Source organism: Gekko japonicus, unplaced genomic scaffold (assembly GCF_001447785.1).
Source record: "Gekko japonicus isolate JY-2015 unplaced genomic scaffold, Gekko_japonicus_V1.1 scaffold1514, whole genome shotgun sequence".
Taxonomy (NCBI): Eukaryota; Metazoa; Chordata; class Lepidosauria; order Squamata; family Gekkonidae; genus Gekko; species Gekko japonicus.
The window spans coordinates 434,062-457,123 of record NW_015176495.1 but is presented as its reverse complement, the minus strand read 5'-3'; the positions used below and the strand labels follow the sequence as shown (position 1 = coordinate 457,123).

The 23,062-nt window shown below is 40.5% G+C and overlaps 1 protein-coding gene and 1 pseudogene across 1 annotated transcript in view; one reads left to right on the top strand and one right to left on the bottom strand.

The window, feature by feature from the left end:
• LOC107123940 (DNA polymerase alpha catalytic subunit-like) overlaps positions 1 to 23,062 on the top strand; it is a 359,842-nt gene that overhangs the window by 3,613 nt on the left and 333,167 nt on the right. Inside the window, exons 3-5 of the mRNA XM_015427290.1 lie at positions 3,061 to 3,185; positions 5,564 to 5,713; positions 10,391 to 10,513. Coding sequence (XP_015282776.1) covers positions 3,061 to 3,185; positions 5,564 to 5,713; positions 10,391 to 10,513 — 398 coding nt within the window. The remainder of the gene's footprint in view (positions 1 to 3,060; positions 3,186 to 5,563; positions 5,714 to 10,390; positions 10,514 to 23,062) is intronic.
• LOC107123941 lies at positions 12,693 to 13,990 on the bottom strand (annotated as a pseudogene).

Below are 23,062 nucleotides of genomic sequence, written 5' to 3'. Positions count from 1 at the left end.
GCTGAACCTGACAATTCTGTGCAGAAGCTGCTTTCATATTATCTGAAATAGCAGCTAATCCTGAAATATATCTTAAATCATCATGAACTTGTAGCTATAAAATAATTATACACTGTGCTTTGAGGGACATTGGGGAAGCTAGTTTGCAATTCAATCTCTGCCCCCCAATGTATGTCTGAAATAATGTGGAAGTAGAGGCCCAAAAAGATTCAAACTAATTTAGAAGTCAGAATAATTGAATCATAGAGTTGGAAGGGACCTCCAGGGTCATCTAGTCCAACTCCCTGCACAATGCAAGGAATTCACAACCACCTCCCCCCCACACCCCCAATGACCCATGCTCCATGCCCAGAAGATGGCCAAACCTCTCCTCCAGGATCCCCAGCCAAACTGAGTAGTTCAGTTGGCCCTTTCCTACACACCCAGGGAAATGCCAATCACCACTTCAGGGCCAGGAAGCAATTTTCTCCAAGCCAGTTTGGCTAGGGATCCTGGAGTGGGGGTGGGGAGTCTCAGTTGGCTCTGTTTCAGCCACCCAACCACGGCCTCCATCCCTTTGGCCAGAATAGATGGGGTGTTATCTGTCCATCCATCAACATAGTTTGGAGTCATCAGTGTACTGATGGCAGCCCAGCCTGAAACGCAGCCCCAGGTGGGCGAGGAAGTGCACATAGAAGTTAAATAACATTGGAGAGAGGATTGTCCCTTAGGGGACCCCACACACCAAAGGGGTGGCGAGGTGACATCCTCTCTTCTAGCGCCATCCTACCTAAATGCAGAACTTCTACATTTATCCCTGTTGAAATTCATTTTGTTTGTTTTAGCCCAGTTTTCCAGCCTGACAAGATCATCCTGTATCCTGATGTCTTCTACTGTATTTGTTACCCCTCCCAATTTAGTATCATCTGCATATTTAATAAGCATTCCCTCTATTTCTTCATCCAAATACTTTATAAAGATGTTGAACAAAACAGGTCCCAGGACAGGTTTCTGAGGTACTCTACTTGTCACTCCTCTCCAAGAGGCTGAGGAACCATTCACAAGCACTCTTTGGGTGCGATCTGTCAACCAGTTACAGATCCTAACAGTAATAGGATCCAAACCACATTTTATCAACTTGTCAACAAGAATATTATGTGGAACTATCAAAAGCCTTACTGAAATTAAGATAAACTATGTCTACAGCATTTCTCTGATCCAGCAAGGTAGTAACAGTCTAAAAAAGAAAGAAAGAGATAAGCAAAGTCTGACATGACTTGTTCTTGAGAAACCCATGCTGGCTCTTAGTAATCACAGCCATCCTTTCTAAATGCTCAAGGACTGACTGTTTGATGGTTTGTCTTAAAACTTTCCCAGGTATAGACGTCAAGCTGAAGGGTCGGTAGTTACCCAGATCCTCCTTTTGCCCCTTCTTGAAGAAGGACAACATTTGCCCACCTCCAGCCTTCTGGCATCTTATCTGTTCTCCAAGAATTCTCAAAAGTAATGGACAGAGGATCAGGAATTATATCCATGAGTTCTTTTAGTACCCTTGGATGCCATTCATCTGGCCCCAAGGACTTAGTTTCATTTAAAGAAACTATATGTTTATGTACTACCCCTATGCCAATCCTAGGCTGCAACTCCCTTCCCTCATCATCTGTTTTTACCATGTTGAGCACCATTTCCCTCACAAGAGAAGACTGAGGAAAAATAGTAATTGCGCAATTCTGCCCTCTCTTCATCACCTGTTAAAATTTCAATTTCCTGTCCCCGCAGAGGTAGTGGTGTGCAGAATCCGTATAGGTACAATGTGTTGGTGGATGTTTCACAGAGAAAAATGAATGACGTATATTTAAAAAACCCCTTTCTCTGTTATTTTTTAAAAATTCTTTATTAATATGAACTTTTTGCAAAATTTAATTTAACCCATCACAGTGTAATATAAAAGCTATAACAAAAAATAAGCTAAATAAACCAAGAGAAGAGAAAAAAATTCAGCACAGGACCTAACGGGGCTTTATTCGACGAATAATTATTCTCGAATTATTTTTTCAATGTGAATCTTAAAGAGAAATACTTTATAAAACAATTGACTAATTGGGTCTCAATACATGGAAATAATTCGTAATTTTTCAAAAGTTCCAAAATGTATTTTAGACACAAAAATAATGCAAAAGCAGAACAGTTACTGGACATACAATTATATACAAATTTCTGCAATAAAATACTACATCTTTGAGAACAGTGGACCAAAGCTCTCAGAAGTACTAGTGTTAGATTGTTTCAAACACTGGAAATTTTATAAAGGATTGGATGAAGCTGAGTTTCTGTTCTAAGGTCCAGTGGAAGAGATCTTCTGAATAAGACTATGGTTCTCACTTACAAAAGTTAAAGGATGCCATGGTTTCATATTTATACAATTAAAAATATAAAGAATAATTAAGTAAATATTTATTAAAAAATCTTTGCAGAATTATCTTGGCAGGAGCTTTTGCTTAGTTTGGTCAGGGCTCAGTTGCAGCAGTTTTTCTGTCATTTGAGTCTTAGCATCTTTAAAAATTGGCATTTTATGTCCTGGCATCACAATTCTGTCTGCTGTTTTATTGAAATCAAGGTCTTTAAGTAAAATAGTTGCATCCTTTCTCTGTTATTTCTTATGAGTGGATGCTTGAAAAATTTTCAGTGTCTCCTTTTTGTGGTGATAACTGTTAAAAAAGTATCCTATAGTAACATAGGAGCTTTCTGTTCAACCCTGGATAGTTTCACAGGGCTGGATCGTTCCACTTCTGACAAATTTGCATCATTGATTTGTGTCATTATTGAGTGGTATAAATATAATAGTTTGAAATACTGTTTTAATCTGGTCTACAACTCTGAGTGGATGATATGGATAAACAGACTCAATGTAAACTATAGTTTGTGAAAGCACTGCAGGTTTCTCTTTTCTTGTAGAGACATCCAACTTACTCTCCACCCCTGGTTCTTCTACATTATATCTTGATGTACTTATCCAAGCATATACTGTGCATTATTAATAAATGTAAACTGAAATCCATTTTCATTATTTTATTATTTCAGGCTTTTATGATAAGTTCATTCTGCTTCTCGATTTCAATAGCCTGTACCCTTCAATTATCCAAGAGTTTAATATATGTTTCACGACAGTTCATAGGATGACTTCTAATATGCAAAAAAAGACAGAGGTATGTATCTAGTTTTATAGTCATTTTAATGTTTGATTTACAAGAATTTAATGTGTATGAGCTGGTTCTAACTAGAGTATGGTTCGATTTAACTTCAGTTATAGCATAATAGTTTGGTGATGATGAAAATGTTCTAGTGTTTTTCATGTACTTTTTCCGTGTTCCATCATTTTGATGACAATGAAGATGTTGTGAATTTCTTGTTTTTTATTTATTTTATTCATTAAAACATTTATATCCTGTCATTCCTTGTGACTCAAGGCAGCCACATAATAATAGTTAAAATTTTCAATTAAAACAAAACTTGCTCAAAAGCCCCGGCAAACAGGCCTTTCCGTGCTTCCTGATGATCTCCAAGGAGATGGCCCCCTTAATCTCTTCAGCGAGTCCATTCCACGAAGCCAGAATGGGAAAGGCCCACGCTTTGGTCCATGGCAGACAGGCCATCCTAAGTGGTGGGATAGCTAATACATGGCTGCCTGATAACCATAGCTGGTGCAGCTGAAGCCCGCCCGGCCCCAGCACTCTGCCCCGAAGGCCGCAGAACCAGATTGAGCTGGGAGTCCTCGGGCAGGCATGACTGCTGGGGTGTGCAGCAAGAACTATGCCTGACCTTCGGGGGCTTTAAATCAGCTGTTTTCCACTTTTGTCTTAGCTGCTTGTAGGAGTAGGGAGGGGGCAAGGGGAGCAGGAGGAGCAACACGCAGCTCTCCTTGCTGATGTCTAAAGGAGTCTTTTGGCACCATAAGGGAGTGGCGATGGTTAAGGGAGGAAGGAGAAGTCTGCAATCTGGCTGTGACCCCTGCGGCTGCTTTTCCCCAGGAGTGCCACCACAGCTCTTGGTGCCTGCTCTGAACATGGAGGAGGCCATGAGTTTCTGGTGAAGACAAGGGGGCCCTTTTATTTGATTTATTTTAATTTTATTATTAATTTTTATTTTAATTTCATTATATTTTGTGATGTTGAAAGTGACGTCGTGCCCCCTGGTGCCTTCCAACCAAAATTTTCTGGCTATGGGCCTGAACTAGTCTGTTTTGTTACCGTTTGACTACCAGCGCTAAATGACACTATCAAGTCCCTGTGCAAGATGAAAAATATGGACTCAGAGAACTAAGTACTATTCTTTCATTTTCATAGTTTCTACAGGGTAGGCTGAATTAGCACCCATACTGTGAAACACCAGATTTCAGCTATTGCCACATTCTTAGCCCAAAAAGGGGCTAGTTTGCTGTCTCAGCCATTTCTCTCTTTTTAAACCCATTTCAGTCTGGCTTGGTCTAAATCCAGAGTAATTAAAAGATTGTGTTCTCTTGCTTTTGAAACCACGTGTCAGTTAAGATTGGCCTTGCTCTGTGTGCCATACCTTCTGGGTAAGATTAGTAGAAACCAGAGACTAGGCCTTCTGTGGTCACCTAATCTGTGGAATATCCTCTCCACTATAGCTTGGCTGGTGCCAGGTAAAGACCTCTTTCATCCAGACATTCTATTGATTATTTTGTCTTCTGTGATGTTCTCTGCCTCCTCTATTTAATCAGTTCATTGATTGCTGCCTAATTATTCTAATAATCTACTGAAAGTTTTTGCTGAATTGGTTTAATGTGATTTTTATGCTGAAATTTTATGTGTTGCATTTTGATTTTATTAATACTGATTTAATTTGATGGATTTTTATTTCATTTTTTTTCTGTGACTTTGAACAATCTTTTGAAGATGCACCCTGTTAATCCTTCTTCTGTAAATTCCTGAATTGGTCCCTAGGTCATAGATTTTCTATTGGGGATCTTAAATAAGTTCTGTGTGCTCTCCCTGGAGTGCTTTTAAAGTCCTTAGTTCGGTGACTGCTTTTGGAGCTGACACTCAAAGCATTTTGTTTTTAGGGTCTTAAAGCTTAGTGGTAATGATGGGCAAGGAACTTTTTAGTTAGCTCAGATGCTTCAAGCTTTCTTTGATAAAATCTCGGGATGTTTTCCAGAGCTTGCTTCTGGCTTGTAATGTTGAGGTACTGTAATCCTGTGGAAGCTTGTGCCAGACCTCCATGCTGCATCCCACTTCCTGAAATTTATCTTTATGAGGACGGGTTGCAGAGGGAGGTTACAGTAGAGGCTGATGGGCATTTCTTAATTCCCATTATGTTAATGGATGCCCTGTGCAAATGTCAAGGCTTTCCACCACTGCTGTCAGCCCTTTCTGTTATACGAGTGTTGAAAGAACTATAGCAAAGTCCATAAATGTACTTCTTAGTTTTTTACAGAACAGTGTGCTTGTACCAGGTACTGAATACTGTGGCTATTGATATGCATATTGAGTAAATTGATGGAAAGTTCTTCTTGCCTTAAAAGTTATCAGTGATGAATGAATGTCAAATAATAACTTTACAGGATGGAGAACAAGAAGAAATTCCAGAATTACCAGATCGATCCCTAGAAATGGGAATTTTGCCTAAAGAGATCAGGAAGCTAGTTGAGCGAAGGCGTCAGGTGAAGCAGTTGATGAAACAATCAGACTTAAATTCTGACCTCTACTTACAGGTATATATAACAAGAACAAACATTTATTTATTTAATGCATTTTTATCTCACCTTTCCTCCAAGTAGTGCAGGGTGGCTTGCGTGGGTTTTTTTTGGCCAGTTTTATCTTTGTAATATCCCTGGGAGGTAGGTTACGCTGAGTGATTGATGGGTCCAGGGTCATGTAGTATGTTTTGGCAATTGGGGATTTGAACCCAGGTCTCCTTGATCCTAGACCAACACTAGCCACTTGTACCATCATGGTACTGTATACCTTGCCTTTAATGCCTTAGTTCGAGTGCAAATTGGGAGTCTTTGCTTTAATGGAAGGAGAGGTGAGAGATTACAATTATAATTTTTCAATCAAATCATTGTCTTGACCGTGGGTAATAAGATAAATGTATGTACAAAACAGCGGTAACAAAACATTCAATTTTCTTTAAAACAGTCTGTCGCATGGGTATCTGGGTTAATTTGTTCTAGTTGTTCTGCCCCAGGGCAAATGGGTCCACCTTCTCTGTTGACCTTCTAGTTAGAAGTAAATACTCAATTTAATTGTGGCTTGACCAAAAGTCAAAACAAGAAAGGAGCAGAGTCAAACAAATGCAGCTTTTTATTCTTTAAAAATAGAACATTATGTAATAAGAAATGTCCTCCACACTGCCCTCACCATAGAAGTAATGCCTTAATGAATGAAGACTGCTCCTAAAACATCTATCTAGAACAACAGAGGGCATTTGTTGAAATTTATTTTTCAGCATTAATGAAATGTTGATAGGATAGAAGCTCTCCTTGTTGGGGAAGTACTGAGGTCAATATATAGTAATTTTCATAGTTAAGGTTTGTCATGCTGAGAACCAAACTGAGAAGACAAAGCAAGCTGTGGGGAGACATTTCTCAGTCTGATATTTGATAGCTGAAGAAAAATAAGCATGCTAGAATCCAAAGGACTCGATTTAAAGAGTGGTAGGGCTGACAGTGTTCTCTGAAAACAGTTTTAGTAATCTGTGTTTTAAACAGTTTTAACTTTAAAAGGGGTAACTTCTCTGATATGAGGGGACATGTGGGGAGGAAACTGAAAGTAAAAGTAGAAAGGGTCAAAACCATTGGGGAAGCTTGGAAACTATTTAAAACTACGATCCTAGAAGCTCAATATATATATATATTCCGCAGGTTAGGAAAGGCACAAACAGGAATAGGAAAAAGCCTGCATTGTTAACAAAGTAATGGAAGCTGTAAAAGGTAAAAAGGATTCCTTTAAGCAGTGGAAAGCTAGTCACAGTGAGGCTGATAAAACGGAACACAGGCTATGGCAAATAAAATGTAAGTCTGTGGTCAGGCAGGCAAAAGGGGAATATGAGGAACATATAGCAAAAAATGTAAAAACCAACAATAAAACTTTCTTCAAAAACATTAGAAGCAGGAAACCAGCCAGGGAGGCAGTGGGGCCCTTGGATGACCAAGGGGTAAAAGGAGTACTGAAGGATGATAGGGAAATGGCTGAGAAGCTAAATGCATTTTTTGCCTCTGTCTTCACTGTGGAAGCTGTAAAAGGTAAAAAGGATTCCTTTAAGCAGTGGAAAGCTAGTCACAGTGAGGCTGATAAAACGGAACACAGGCTATGGCAAATAAAATGCAAGTCTGTGGTCAGGCAGGCAAAAGGGGAATGTGAGGAACATATAGCAAAAAACGTAAAAACCAACAATAAAACTTTCTTCAAAAACATTAGAAGCAGGAAACCAGCCAGGGAGGCACTATCTTATACAATGGTTCAAAAAGGGCTCGCCATTTGCGTGAGTTATTAAGATCCTCCTGTCTAGCTATGTCCTGGATTCGCTGTCTCACTAACTCTCTTGCTTCGTTGTATGTGAGAGAGCGAAGAAATTGTTTTGAGAGGCCAAGTTGAGAAAGTTTTTTCTTGATGACTCTTAGCCAAGGCGGGACAAAGGTATCCTGGAAAATTAAACTTGCCAACCCTCTAGGAAAAAAAGAATGTTTCAACCAGTATTGAATGGCTAGCATCCAAAGCTTTGCCTCCACCGGGATCGTGCCTGTTCCTATTCTGATCAAGGCATTTGAAGTACCAGGGGGAACTTGAAGGGCTGTTCTTAGAAACTTAGATTTAACGGCCTCCAGTTTTTAAAAATTTGAAGTGATATTAAAGGGGGCACCAAAAGTTAGTTGGCTATGAGATTTAGCTTTGAACAAATGGAGGGCTGCTATTATGCATTTATCCCCTTTATGCCAATAAAATTTCTGGATAGCCCCAGCACTCCTGCTGGCCTTTAATGTTGCCATGCTTATATTGCTAGATCTTGAGCCATTTTCCTGGAACAGAACCCCCAGATAGTTAAAACTAGAAACCTGTTCTATAGAGGAGGAATTTAGAGTCCAGTGATAATATTTTGGTGACCTTTTAGCAAAAATCATTACCTTGGTTTTAGCGTAATTTATTTCTAAACTATTGTCATGGCAATATTCAGAAAAAAAATTAAGTGCTCTTTTAAGGCCTGTAGGAGTTCTTGACAGAACCGCATCATTAGCATATAGAACACCAACATCTTTGTTACCAAGTTTTGGAGGATGACACTCCGGCTTGTTAATATATCATTAATATAAAAGTTAAAAAGAAGGGGGGCCAGAAGACAACCCTGTTTGACCCCTTTGTCTGTACTAATGGGATCTGTCAGGTGCCATTGGAGGGTATATTTTACCTGTATCGACGTCTGATTGTAAAGGACCTGGATAAGAAAGAGTAGGCGCCTGTTGATACTGGTAGAGCTTAATTTATCCCATAAAATAACTCTAGAGATTGTCGAAGGCTGATTTAAAGTCAACAAAGGCCGCCTAAAGGGATGCACTTGACTGAGATGAATATTTGGCGATCAGGTGGTCCAAAAACATACAGTGATCTAATGTGCTGCAACCTTTTCTAAATCCAGCTTGTTCGTCCGCCATACAGAAATCATTTTCTAATCAGTCTCTGATTTTCCATAATAGATGTTTTGTATAAAGTTTGCTCACTATGCTGAGTAGGCTTATGGGTCTGTAATTATTAGGGTCTTCTTTATTACCTTTCTTATACAATGGTATAATTATGGCAGTCCCCCAATCCCTGGGGATTTTTCCTGACTGATCAATTTGTGTAAATAGGGATGCTAGAACAGGGGCCCACCATTCAGCATTTCTCTTAATTAACTCTGGGGAAATTAAATCTATGCCAGGGGCTTTTCCAGGCTTCAAGGTATCTATAAGTTGTTTCAGTTCTGAGCAACTCACCGGAGGCCATGAAGGTAGATAAGAGATGGTGTCAGGAGTAAGAGAGCTTGTAAAGCTGTGAGTTTGCCACTTGAAGTGCACACACGGCCCGTCCTTCTTCCCCAAAGCATTTAAAGAGGTCCTTTGGGGGAGAAGTGGGGGACGGCTTGTGCCTGTGATCCAAGCTGTGAATTTACAGCTTGGAGTGCATGCGTATGCAGGGCACCTGCTTTTTCTCAAAAGCATTTAAAGGGATCCTTTGAATGCTTTTGAGAAGAAGCAGAGGTTGGCGCACCCCTCTCCCTCCCTCCTGCAAGATTTAAAGGGCCCTCCAGCTGATAGGCAGGCCACGTGGTCCCCAATGAACAGCTGAAGGGCCCTTTAAATCTTGAAGGAGGGGAGGGAGGATCCCTTTAAATGCTTTTGGGAAGAAGCACGAGGGCCTTTAAGGAAGGAAGGAAGAGGGTGGAGAGCCCAATAGCCCCACTGTAGCTATAGGCCAGGATAAAGAAGAATTTTTCACTCCTCAACTTGGATATTGCACCATTAATCTGGAAATTTAAAAAGGTGGCAAAAAAGACCTCTTTTTCCTTTTGGATCTGAAATATTATTTGCTTATATACCTGAAGACACAATCCTGACTTCAAGTGTAATATCCATGTACTCCAAGCACAAACAATGTATTAAGATTGGTTCTTTGGAGTTTTTTCTGTAGTTGGTATACTGACAACTTTTACGTATTTGGGAGTGTATCTGTTTTTCAAATGAGCTAGAATAAAGGCTATATCTGTTGGCAAGAAACTGGATATAAATTCTCATTGTTTTGCAAATTTAGTATTTGTCATAGCCCAGTCTTCTAGTGTAGTCAGGAAGTATGGTATAGAATTCTGCTGCTATAGTTTAGTATGCTGACAGGCCTCTAATTGTCAGGATGATATCCTATCCTTGTGTAAATGGAAATTAAGGCATGGATAGCCAGCAGAATTTTGCATGTATCCGGTAAGATTTACAGCAACAGAAAAAGTAATAATAGGTACCCACCATCACAAGCAGTGTTCCCTCTAAGCTGAGTTAGTGTGAGCCAGCTCACAGTTTTTTAGCCTCCAGCTCACACATTTTTGTCTTAGCTCAGGAAGGATGGCTCCAGAGCAAAGTAATTTATGCAGCAGCCAAATTGCTTGCTCACAACTTTAATGCCAGTAGCGCACAAAGTAGAATTTCTGCTCACAAGACTCCACAGCTTAGAGGGAACATTGATCACAAGTTGTTTTTTTAAACTTCAGACAGGATACCATCTTTATATGGAATATTATTTCCTGCCAAAGCATGAATTATGCTTTTCATTTTTGTTTTAAGAAATGAGAAGCAACACATTTTATTGCTTTTTTGTTCTAATACCTGTTTTGTGGCAGCTAATGTGTTGACCATATTTCTTTTCAGTATGATATCAGGCAGAAGGCTTTGAAGCTAACAGCAAACAGCATGTATGGTTGCCTTGGATTTTCCTACAGCAGATTCTATGCAAAGCCTCTAGCTGCTTTGGTGACGTTCAAAGGAAGAGAGGTAAGTAAGTCAGTGCATTGCTCATTTTCTGTGAGTGTGTATGCATACACATCCAAGGGAAAGCATATACAGATAGCATTTGAATTTTTCAATGAGTATTTTGTAATGTTTGTAAATATTCTACATCTCAGAGTGGTTTTAGAACTTTGTTGATAAGCTGAAAGTTGCCTTCCAGGTTAAGAGGGAATGTGGAAGTTTTAAAAAAAATCCTGTTACTTACTGCCTGTTTCCATAATTTGCAAAACTGACAAAAGTGAACAACATCAATGGTCTTCAGCATACAGTTGTGACAACTCAGGTGGATTGTGGATTTGTGAGCCCCTGTAGAGCTATCTCTTTTTGGTTGCTTTTTGGAGGGACCAGTGGTTAGTGCATGTGCTAAAGGACTCCCACACAACTGTCCCTTTCCACACATTCTCAAACAGCAAGCAGCGAGAAGATGACCTTTTAAGAAATGGAAAAGAAAGAGAGAGAAAAATTAATGTGCGATTGGGTGTAAAAGCAACTTTTTCTGTTATATTCATTTAATATAATTTAAAAATTTTCTATTCCACCTGTTGTCCTGTAGTGATTCAAAGAGGTTTACAAGAAAAGTTAAAACCAAATTACATCATCATACGAAAAGCAACAAAAATAATGTATAGATGTGTAATAAGAATCCCAATTTAGATCAACCAGCCAAATTGATTTATAAACATTAAAACCATAAAATGCCTTTAAAAGCCTTCTTTTCAAAGCATTGCTCTTTTAAAGGCCAAAAAGGTAGGGGATTGTATGGCAAAATCAAGCAGATTGCTCCACAGTGATGAGACAGTGACCCAAAAAAAAAGCCTGAGACTGGGCAATGGCAGAGCACTTGGAGGGACGAGACAACCAAAACACTCTGCTGCATTGAATACACAGGTATTTATTTTATTTATTTCATTAGATTTTTACCCTGCCCTTCCAGCAAAGCCGGCTCAGGGTACGTATGAGGAGATAAATTCATTCACATATACGGACCCAGGTCATGAAGAACTTTAAAGGTCAAAGTCAGCAGCTATGTTGTAGTGTTTTTTCACCAGGAGGGCCAAGTCCAGCAGCACAGCTAAGCCTTTTCCTTGCTTAAGAGAGCTTTGCATAATCCAGAATCAACTGGCTCCCCAGTATTTCCCAGCTTTTCTAAGCGTTGTTACCTCCAACTTGTTTGGGTTTAGCGTTAGCACATCTTCCCTTGATCACCTAAGTACGACATCCAGGAAGTGGTTGTACACAAAGATCGCTGCTTTCAGATTCTTGCTTAATGAAACAGAGTTGGATATCACTGCCATACTGATGACAACCCACTCTAAAATTTAGACTATCTCACCCAGTGACCCTATATAAATGTTAAGCAACATAAGGAACAACACTGAGCCCTATGGAACCCCATAAGAAACATCTAACAGAGTTGAAATATCCTTTCCCAATAAAACCCTCTTGTGTCTTGTTCTGGTAGAAAAGACCTGAACTACTTGAAGGCTGTTCCCTCTTCATTCTGTTCTCAAACCACTTCAGTAAGAACGTATCAAACACAACTAAGAGAACTAATAAAAGTAAAAGAGAGGAATTCCCCTTGTCAACCTGCAAGCTGAGATTATCCACCCGGGCAAGCAAGGTTGTCTGTGTTCTATTGTCTAAAGTTGGATTGAAGAGCGTTATGGACAGATAAGTTACCCAGGAACCCCTGGATTTGTTGGGGCAGGCAATAGGAAGAGGAGAGATACATAGCTGTACTTAAGAGAAGCATGTGGCAGCTGAAAAGATAGAAGATAGAAGGAATTCTTAGTGGAACCACAGAACTGCTTTTCAGACAAACCAAAAAGAGAAAACAAGGACCATTTCACTGAAGCTAGTCATTATGAACTTCATATATTTTAGCAATAAAGGTAACTTAGACAGCTCCCCCTTGAATTAAGTCTACAGAGCAGTCCATATGTGATTGTGAGGCTACCATTCCATTGTACTTGCTACCCTTCATAGCCTGACTTGCCTTTACTGATGTTTTTTCAAAAGGGTCAAGGAGGTAATCAAAAATAAGTTATAGGGGAGCTTCCCTGGAAGGTCACCCCTCCTTTTTCCTCTCCCTCCCTCCACTTCTGGGGGGAAAAAGACTGCAGTAGTAGCAATGGAGTGTGGCTGCCAGTCCCATCAGAGGAGTCTAGTTGTTGCCTTCACCGCCATTGTCTTACTGGTTACTTGTCCAGAGCATTCTGTTGTTGTAGAGGAGCTGCATGATGAGCAATGAGTCTTTGCAGTGAGTCCTCATTGAGGATGTCCGGCTCACCAGTGGCATCATCAAATGTCAACTTGTCCAGGCGGCTCACTTACTTGGGGATGTTCTAGACTAAACTGTAGAAAAGTGAGTAGTTGAGCACCAAGCTGGGTAGGGTGAGTTGTCTGTAGGGATGGGCACGAACAGGGAAAATGAAGTTTGGTTTGTGACGAGCCCAGTTTGTGAACCATGAACTGTCACAAACTTTTAGCTGCCAAATGATCTGGTTCTGTTAGTGATGTGGTAGAATGCCCCCCTGGTGTGATACAGACACCAAACTCACTGGGGATCTCTGGCTGAATCTCCTTTACTTGCCCTTCAAGTTTGGTTAGGATTGGATTTACAGGTCGAAGTTATGGGCCCCCAAAAAAGGTGCCCCCAGGAAAGTGTTTTCTGGGGAAATGACAGGCGGTCATTTTGACAGGTGCAGGTTCAGAAGTATAGAATGGATCCTGTGCAAGCTACAGACATCAAAGTCGCAGGGGACCTCCCACAGATGGTCTACATGCCTTGTGAGTTCTGGGCCCTCCATTGCTTTGAAGTTTGGTAAACATTTAGATTGCACAGAGCAGTATCCATTTACAAACTGCTTGAACATTCATGCTGGTTGGCCTGCCACAAAGTTCACTTTCTGAGCTTCAAACTGGCCAAAATTCATCATGAACTTTAGTTTGTGAGCCAGTTCATGCCCATTCCTAGTTGTCTTCATGTATTCCTTGCTAATATAATGAGTTTTGCTGTGTGCCTTCTCAGAGTATTCTAGAACAGTTGCCCCTTTCTCCCCAGTGGCAAATTCAGCCGGGTAGTGGTAGTCCTGTTTCATCTTCAGGTAGAAGACTTTGCTCTCATCCTGGGTCTTGCTGCTGTTCCGGTTGTCTAGGAGGCTCAGTGCATCCTGGCACACAAGCTTCCAGCTCCTTCTTAGTCTCACAGTAAGCATGGACCATCTCTATCTTGTTCTCATTGCCAACAGCAAAAGTCTTCTGCTCAGTGTTGCTAATTACTGCTAATCACTGCACCCCAACTACATTCTTTTAGGCTGCTGACCACTGATTCTTCTCTTCATCATTGGACAGTGGCTCATTCAGCTTTGTCACATTTTTCATAACAGTCACCATGTCATTGTATCTCTCAGCTTGTTTGCCCAGCTGGCATTTCTGTATCAGCTGTTCGCAGTCCACCATCTTCTTTCCTTTCACGGTGGTGATGTGGGTTGCTGCTTCTTTTTTTTGCCCCTTCCTTTTTCTCATTCTGAAGAAAAAATGAGAGGGAAAGGAAAGACTAAACAAAGGCATGATGTGAGGGCAGGCAGATGGAGGTAGGCGATTGGCAGGCTGGCACAGGAGGTGGTGGTTTAATGGCTGATGTTTCCTGAATACAGGACTCATGCATCACTCTCCTCCTGTCTTTCCTCTCACCTTCACACTTGTGCTGCTGCTGCTATAATGATGGTGGTGCTTGCTGGCAAAAGTAGTAGCCACGCCCAGATGGAGTGTGGAGGCTGATTTGCTCTTCCATCAGTTACTTTCCTCATGAAGGACAAGTTGGATAGTGACTTGTAGTTGGCTGGAAGCCCTCTGTCCTGTGAAAGGTTCTTTAATAATATATCCATTTCTGCCTCTTTCAGAGATCTGGGGGAAAAACCCTCAGCCCAGACAGGTATTAATCTTTATAAGGATTTTCTTTTCCTGACCAGATTTCAGCAGCCAGGCTGGGTAAATATCTAAGCTATATGTGATGACTTTCACAACATCCAGAACACTGACTGGGGCACTAGGCTGAAACAATATATAAAAAAGGATCAGAAACCTCTACTACTTGATTTATTTCCAGTACTGGCTTTCCAAGTCAGATTGGAGCTATCTTTGTCAGCAAAAAATCCTGAAGACTTCACAGCCAGTCTCCAAACCTCTGTCTGACCTTGGAGTTGTTAATAGCTGAATTATGCTAAACAATTTTGTAGAGTATGAGTATGACTTTAACAGCAAAGAAGTAGGGTTCTGTTCTTCCATTCAAAAGTGCAGGTATTCCAGCCCTGTTTATCTTGTAACACATTTATGGTGCATGAGCACAAATTAATAACAGAACAGATATAGTTTAGCCCATAGTAGATCTCAGGCTGAATAAATTATAGTGATATATTCACTGAACATGCAATTTAAAAATAGTGGTGTGGTAATTGTGCAGGTTTTTCACTAGATGGCGATACAGATCTTGTCTTTATTAAAAAGTTAAGATACTTCTAGTGCTTAAATGTTGGTCCATGTTCATCTAATTTGGTCTCCAAAGGATTACAGACTCTTGCATTGTGGTGGGGTTAGAAAAATTAACTGAGAATGTGTGTCTTTGTTTAAATTGGATGCAGAAGACTGTTTAAGTTAATGCATGAGGTTACAGCAACACAAAGCATTTTGCTCTTGCTTCAAGTTAATATTTTTTTTTAAAGTTTAGTAGCTTAGGCTTAGTTCTCACAAGTAGCAGTTGAGGTAGTAAACCAATTTCTGTGCTATACAAACTGCTAGCAGGGCTTATAATGTTTGTCAATTTTGAAAAAAATCTATCTTAAGAGTATTGGGTGTTTTTAGCATCTATAATATCCTGCTAGTATAGTAAAAAAATGAACTGACCAAGCCAGACTGCGCCCTATTAGAAGGCATGCCCAGCAAAGAAAGGGATAGATTTTTGAGGATATGATTTATTGGGAATTGTAGATGAAAGCAAGGGGCTTTCTTCTACTTTCCTTGTTTCAAGATCTGCCTAAAGTTGGGAAGTCTCCAAATGGCTGTATTTAGATCCTAAGGAGGGCAGCATGCATAGTCTTGTGGGTTAACAGTCTCCTGATCAGTTTTAAAGTATTTTAAACTTTATTATAACAAAAAGGTAATTTGATTAATCAAAGTTTGATACTCATCCTAATGTACAGCGACTTGCCTCTTGCTGTGAAACTATGAAATAAATTTTAACAGCGGTAATTACTATTAGATAAATTAATGTTAGCTAAAGTTTACATAAAGTGAATTATTAAGGGAATAGTTCTTCTCTTTGACTTTTTCTTCTTACCCTGGATACCATACTCCATTTGGTAACATAGTTACCATTTGAAAGGAGTGTAAAGAAGAAATATTTAACAGCAATAAAAAAGGGACATCTACCTCTAAGGGCAGCAAATGAATTCTTTTAGAGCTGGGTTCAGTCTTACAGAAGCTATAAAGAGTAGAGTTCCAGATTACACAGAGGGGAGGACTTCCTGGTTTCTTCAGCAAGACAGATGCCATCCTAGACAGTCCTAAAATGTCATCCTAGGACATGTACCATTGTTGACTATTGGGTTGCTGCAGATGCCTGCTGTCTGAGCAAGTGACCTATAGGATAAGCTTTGCTGAGCTGCTAGAGTTCCCTCTGATTACTTCAAGGATGGAAGGGTTAGCAGCCCTTACTCCTCTGCTCACTTATATATGTCAGCTATGCTGCCATAAGGGTTGGGGGTGGTGTGCTAGCTTGCCAAGACTGCTGCATTCCTTTTTGGCTTCTATAATGCTTGCTTATCTATGGCCTTGCAGGTGGTGTGTAGTGTCTGGGATTCTAGAGAACCGTGGGAGCACTTTCGGTTCTCTGCTTCGGCTCTAACGGCCTGGGGCTCCTTCTCCCGCGCATGGCAATGTGGCTAATTGGCCTAAGGAAGGGTGTGTGTGCATACGAATACCCTATATCCCATTATGCTTTTAGGGGTGACACCATTCTTAACAGTGCCTTTGTTAATGCATCTATAGCTCTTCAGTAAAGTATAACCTTTCCAATAAGCGTGTACTCAGTTGTTGGCTGTGGAACCTGACATTATAGTGAAATTCATTAGGGTGCTCCCTACATCGTGGTATTCTTTGCATTATGATAAGTTTGATACTGATAAATAAATACAATACATTAACAAAAACTGGTTGGTTGGCTAGATCATTATGCCAACTGTATCCCCAGGACTTCTTTTTTGTCTAAGAGTAAACAGAAGATACTCAGGGAATAGATATAATATAAGGAGGTGTCATTGACCATTCTGGCACATTTGTTTTTTTAAAAAACAGACACCTGAGTTGGTTCAGTCACCATTGCCAGTACTGGTAGAATGGAGGGATATATACTGTATATATATTAATGTAATATTTAACTGTATGAAGTGAAGAAATGAAATAGATAAAAGGACAATGCAACATCAGGTGTTTTTCTCTGAGCACTAGTCTACACAGGAACAATTCTCTCTAGGAGCAATCAGTTGCTGAGTCTGATCAGTTGTTAACCGCTTGATTAGAGGAAATTAATTTATTTTAATTACTGAGGTGGATTACACAGAGTTAGTCAATACAATCAACAAGATGGGACATTCAATAAAGAATACAATAGGATTTGGATTGCAGAAATCTGAACAGAGCTGAAACAAAGTACAGGTATTAATAAAGCGATGCAGAAATTACGTAGAAAGATCCTACTTATAGCATCAGAAAGTATGAATTGTACACAATAATATAGTCCACAGTCCCTAACCCTTTACCTAAGCATTTCTTTGAACCATTTTGTTACAGTACAGCCCTACTCCTTGCTTAAAAAACCCTGAATAATTCAGTTTTGGATAGTTCATGGAAAGCCAGGAGAGTGGGAACTTTCCTGACATTGTCAGGCAGGCCATTCCAGAGAATGAGCAAAGCTGTTGTGGCAGAGCATGGGGGGAGGTGGTCCCGTGGATGTGAGGGATCAAGGCCATAAAGGTCTTTGCATGTGGTAGCCAGTACCTAGTTACTGGTGGGCAGCCAACAGAGTGGCTACAAAATAGGATTGATATGCATGCTACACCTAGCTCACAATAATAATCAAGCTGCATTTTTCTGCACCAATTGGAGTTTCTGAGTTGACTTTGAGGGGAAGATGTATGTAGAGTTCATTACAATAGTCTAGTTTTGATGTTACTGTGCTGTGGATCCAAATGGCCAGATTGGGGATGTCAAAGTAGAGGGCAATGTTCTGGGCTAGATTAACTTGGAAGGAAGCATTTTTTACAGCTTCATTCACTTGCTTCTTCAGAAGTAATGTTGGATCCTGCACCCCTAAATTGAGCCCCACTGAAAGTGGACGCACAATATCTTCCAAGATCTTTGCCTTCCCACTTCCCTTTCTGGGAAAAATGGTGGTCCAAACAGGAATGTTGTCAAAGGCTTCAGACTTACCTTACTGCAGGGTGTATTAAAGCATCAGGAGGAGGATTTATATTTCTGACCTCACCTCTCCCCCACTGGGGGAGACCCAACTGATGTATCCACAGGGTCCTGATTTATTAGGCTCCAGTGGGTTCTGAGACAGACCATCAAGCACAGCAGAGAGAAAGTGGGCTTTTTTGCCTTCAAGATCTGTATGGAAATAGTATATGGAAAAATTGTATAATATTTTTAAAGAGAGCAAAAAGAAGAATAGCATCTGGAACACATCAAAGAAATAAGAAAGGAGAAGATGAAGATCAGGGCATTGTAGAGGGGATGGAGAAACTATCACAATCAGGATACCATTCATACCATTTTACCAGTCGTACCAATCATACCATTTTTCTTCTCACATTGACACAGAGAGTACTCCATCTTTCTGGGTTATATCTCTGAGGATGCCAGTCATGGCTGCTGGTGAAATATCAGGTACTGCAATGCCAAGACCACGGCCATACAGCCAGGAAAATCTACAACAACCATTTAGTTTAAGTTGTAGAAACTAGGGGAAAGTACGTCTAAACCTGAACTTGGCTTTGGAGTGTGAATCAGAGAGAAACCCCAGGTTTGCTGAAAAACAATTACACTAAGAAACACCAAATCATAGAAATATTGCCTACAACATTAAGAATGCTAACCAGGATTTTGTGAGACTATATAGTGAAATCTCAGTGGCCATTTGGCAAGTTGCTAGGCAACCCTAAATAACATTGCCAAAGTTTCTGTGCTTTGGTTAGTGGCAGCCAACTGGGGTGCAGGGAAGGACTCTGAAAAGATAGAAGGTAGGAAGGAAGGAGGCATGGAGAAAGAGGTAATGCTGAGTGGAGGGACGAGCATAAAGGGAGGGTAGGTGGGAGGGAGAGAAGGAAAAAGAGGCTTTGGGTGGTTGTCAGGGACCTGGATAGCCCAGGCTAGCCCAATCTCATCAGATCTCTGAAGCTAAGCAGGGTTGGCCTTGCCTAGTATTTGGATAGGAGAACATCAAGGAATACCAGGGCTGTGATGCAAAGGTAGGCCATGGCAAACCACCTCTGAATGTCTCTTGCCTTGAAAACTCAGAGATGTCTAACTCATTTGTTATGAGGGCTGGATCTGATATAAATGTCACTTTGTTGGGCCAGGCCATGTGTGCCATAAAATGTAATGCCAGGTACTGGTGTAACTGGAGATAGCCAGCACAGCCCCCTACCTACAAGGCCACAGCTGCCTATAGCTGAAGGTTGCTGGGTGGTCCATGGGCGAGGAAGGCCCACCTACTGAGTTGCACGCTTGGAGGCAAGACTAGGCCCCTGATGTGTGGAAAAAACCTGCCAATGAATGCCCCCATAAAGTGCAGCGGCCCCATAAAGTGCAAATACAGCAGTGGTGCTGGTCCCCAACAGGCTCCAGCAGAGGATTGTCTGCACTCCCCCATGTGCAAACACTGATCCCCAGAACTGCAGGCCAAGCAAAGAGGCGTGTGACCTTGCCCTGGAGCCCCAAGCTGGTGTGAATGCACTTGCAGCATCCCCCGACTTACCTGTTAGAGATCTGTTTGACTGTTGCAGATGAGGTTGGTACACTGCGGTGAAGCCATGATGGAGGAGCTGCCTTTGCTTTCCTCCCCCTCAAGCAGCCTCCTGTTCTTTCCCTCACACCACTTACTTGCAGGCTGCGTAAAAGCTCTGGACAGGCCAGTTCTGGCCCACGGGCTGTATTTTTTACACCCTGGCCCTACGGGGTTGCCATAAGACAGCTGTGAGTTGATAGCACTTTCTGCCACCACTAGGGAGAAGAAAAGGAGATAGTGTGGGAAGGCAGAATGAGATCTCCCATGTGAGTCACCTGCTTGTAACACCGTAATGCCCACTTAGAGCAAAACAAGTATTTCCTGTGAACTAGCAAGAATTTTGAGTGCGGGGAGGAATGTCTACAGCAGACTGTTATTGACAGTTAAGAGCCTCAGCATATTCTGATTTCTGCATTAATGCTGGAGAAGCAAGTTAATACATTTGCAGAACACTCTTCTGGCTTCATTTAGACTATCTTGACTTAGCTGGTTCTGCCACATGTATTTACTTCAATGCTAGACTACTGTAATATAGTTGCATGTGCCTGTCCTTAAAGTCAACTCGGAAATTCCAGTTTGTACAGAGTGCTGCAGCCTGGTTACTATCAAGGAGTTGGTGGAACATGCATGTCACACCTGTTGTGCAGTAACTCCACTGGTTACTGATCAGTTACTGGGCTCACTTCAAGGTACTATCACTTACAAAGCCCATTGTGGCCTTGGGATCACATACGTGCAGGTCTGCCTATCCCTCTATTCTCCACTGCAACAGTTTTGCTCATCTTAACAAAGCATTCTGAAGGTAGCACCCTGTTAATAAAAATCGGCAACTGTCCATCCCTGCTCATTATTGATGGTGGCTCCCTTCTTGTAAAAGAGCCTGCCTCAGGAGATCAGGTAGACCCATTCCCAGTCATTTCACAGAATATGCAAAGAATGAAGCTTTCAGGAGGGCATTTTGTAAAGGGTTTAGAATGCTAGTATAATAGAATAGCTCAGGAGGTTGCTTTTATGAGGGAATTTGATTGTAGTCTGTTGCATTGTTGTATGTATCTTGCTTCTACTGCGCTGTCTTCTATATTTGTATCCCCACTTTCTTTGTTATGGTGTGCCATGCCTTAGACAACTTTGCAGTGTTTCCCAATTTTGTAAACTTGTTGCATTGTTGGATATTATGCTGTGTGATTGAATTGAATTTGAAATCTGCCTTGAGTCCCAATGAGAAATCCAATCTAGAAATGAAGTAAACAACTAAGATATACAAGATAAAGCCTTGTATGTTGAAATTCAAGAAGCAACCTTTGTTTAAAATAAGATTTGGATTTAGCTTCTCTGCAAACTACAACTGCTTTTAGCGGTGACATGTTTTACCATTTTCTCCTGGAGAGCTGCCAGAATTTTGGCTGTTTTGGTAATGGTTTCTGTATAAAGCCCCCCAAATTCAGTTTGAAAGGGCACATGTTATATAGATCAATATAAGTAAGAACAGTATTTCAAAAGTCAAATGAAAGATTAAGCCAGGCCTTCACACATTTTGCTCTCATCTAGGGGGTGGTAATGGTATAATATGAATAAATGGTATAATATGAATAAACTTTGCTAATAAAAAGTTGCAATCTGCAGTTCTGTGCATGATTACATGAGAACAAAGTCTTCTGGGCTTAGTTACTTCTAAGGAAACAAGTATATCATGGTCCTGGTTAAGTTAAAAAAAAAAGGCTGAGGGGAGAGGGAATCCTTTCTGACAGTGCAATCATGTACGGAGTTACTTGAGTTTGAGCACATTAGCTTTAGTGGACTTCCACTGGAGCAACTCTGCATAGGAGTGCACTTTTAAGGATCCCATAGCTTCTGGTAATGTCCTAACCAAAGAAATTCACTTTCAAAAAAATCCTTGTGGATTGTGTATTTTTGTGCACACTTTCCCTGCTTTTATTTGTTTAAAGAAGCCTACATGTTATAGGCAGATGGTGAACTATTTTTTATTATAGCACCATAAATGCACATAGTACATTGCATTGTAAAAGACGGAAGAAAAGCTTGGTGAGGTCTCTGCCTCCAAGGCATTTACAATATAAATTTTAACAGTAGGACAGAGAACAAAGAGTGTGTAGTGGGAAAGTTGGAATGAACAGACATTCATTCATAAAACAGCCCTAAAAATCTGAGCAATACCATGGTCCTGTGAATATTTAGAATTTTATATTAGTTGGCTTTTCTTAAAACTTGGGCACCTTTCAGTGGACTTACTGAGAGAGAGAGAGAGAGAGAGAGAGAGAGAGACTGACTGACTGACTGACTGACTGACTGACTGACTGACTGACTGACTGACTGGTGTAAGGACACACAATGAGCTTTAAGGCAAGAAGATTCAAACCCACATCTCTTATTTCCCAGTCAAACATGATTTTTACCTTTCTCTTCTTCCTCTCTTACAATCACACATTCTTTCTGTACTGCACTCCATCATTGTCGCTACACTCTGGGCACTCTCTTTACTTTCCTCAGTATACTCTACCTTTTAAGCAGTGCTGCAACACAGGGCTTCTGAGGATCAAGGAGCTAATTGATTAGACAGTTCCAGCCCTGCCTCCTAAGGCTGAACATACTCACTCACTCACTTACCAAGCTAATAGGCTAGAGTAGATCTCTTACCTTCTGCAGGCTGCTGGTTGAATATTGGGGCTTCAAGTAGGCACCAGAAAGCATTTTCAAGGGGCAGTTTATGATCTGGCATTTCTCGAACCTTAGATAAAGCCAGCATTAAAATACCATTTTCTTCCTGCTGTCTAGCAGTTACACTTAACTGAAAATACATTTTCTTCAAAGAGTCATATTTTAAGTGAATGGGCTTTACAATCGAGTATCTGGAACTATGGCAACTTAGACACCTAGCATATGAAAATATGCTTGTAGTGCACACTTAGATCACAGCCTTGAGTCTTTATTTAGGAGAGGATTGTTTAAATTCACTTATGAACATATGTGAGACAATTATATCTGTTATGTATATGGTAGAGTTGGAAAAAATATTGTTGCATTATCTTGTCTGGCTGCGAAATGGGTTATATTTCATCAAAACATTAGTACAAGATCTTACATTTCTAACCCTTTTCAAAAGCTATACATTTCATTAAACATAATTTGAACTCTGATTGGACTGAAGAACATGCAAGTACTTTTCTCAACTTTTATAGATTTTTTTTGCTATGATAAAAGCCCCTTTTGCCCAAGTAACAGTGTTTGACAGGTGTTGTGAAGCAGTCAATGTTGTCAGTGAATCAGTGTGACAGAATAGTAATTTAGAAACTGCTATTCTTTCATTGATAAGGGATTAATGGGAAATGGTAGTTATTTAAATACCACTCTACTTTCTAGTAGGAAGATTGCAAGATTTGTAGTGGGTCTAATAAACTCGAATACTTTTTCTAATATTCCTGTTTTCTTATTCATTCTTCTAGCTTGCA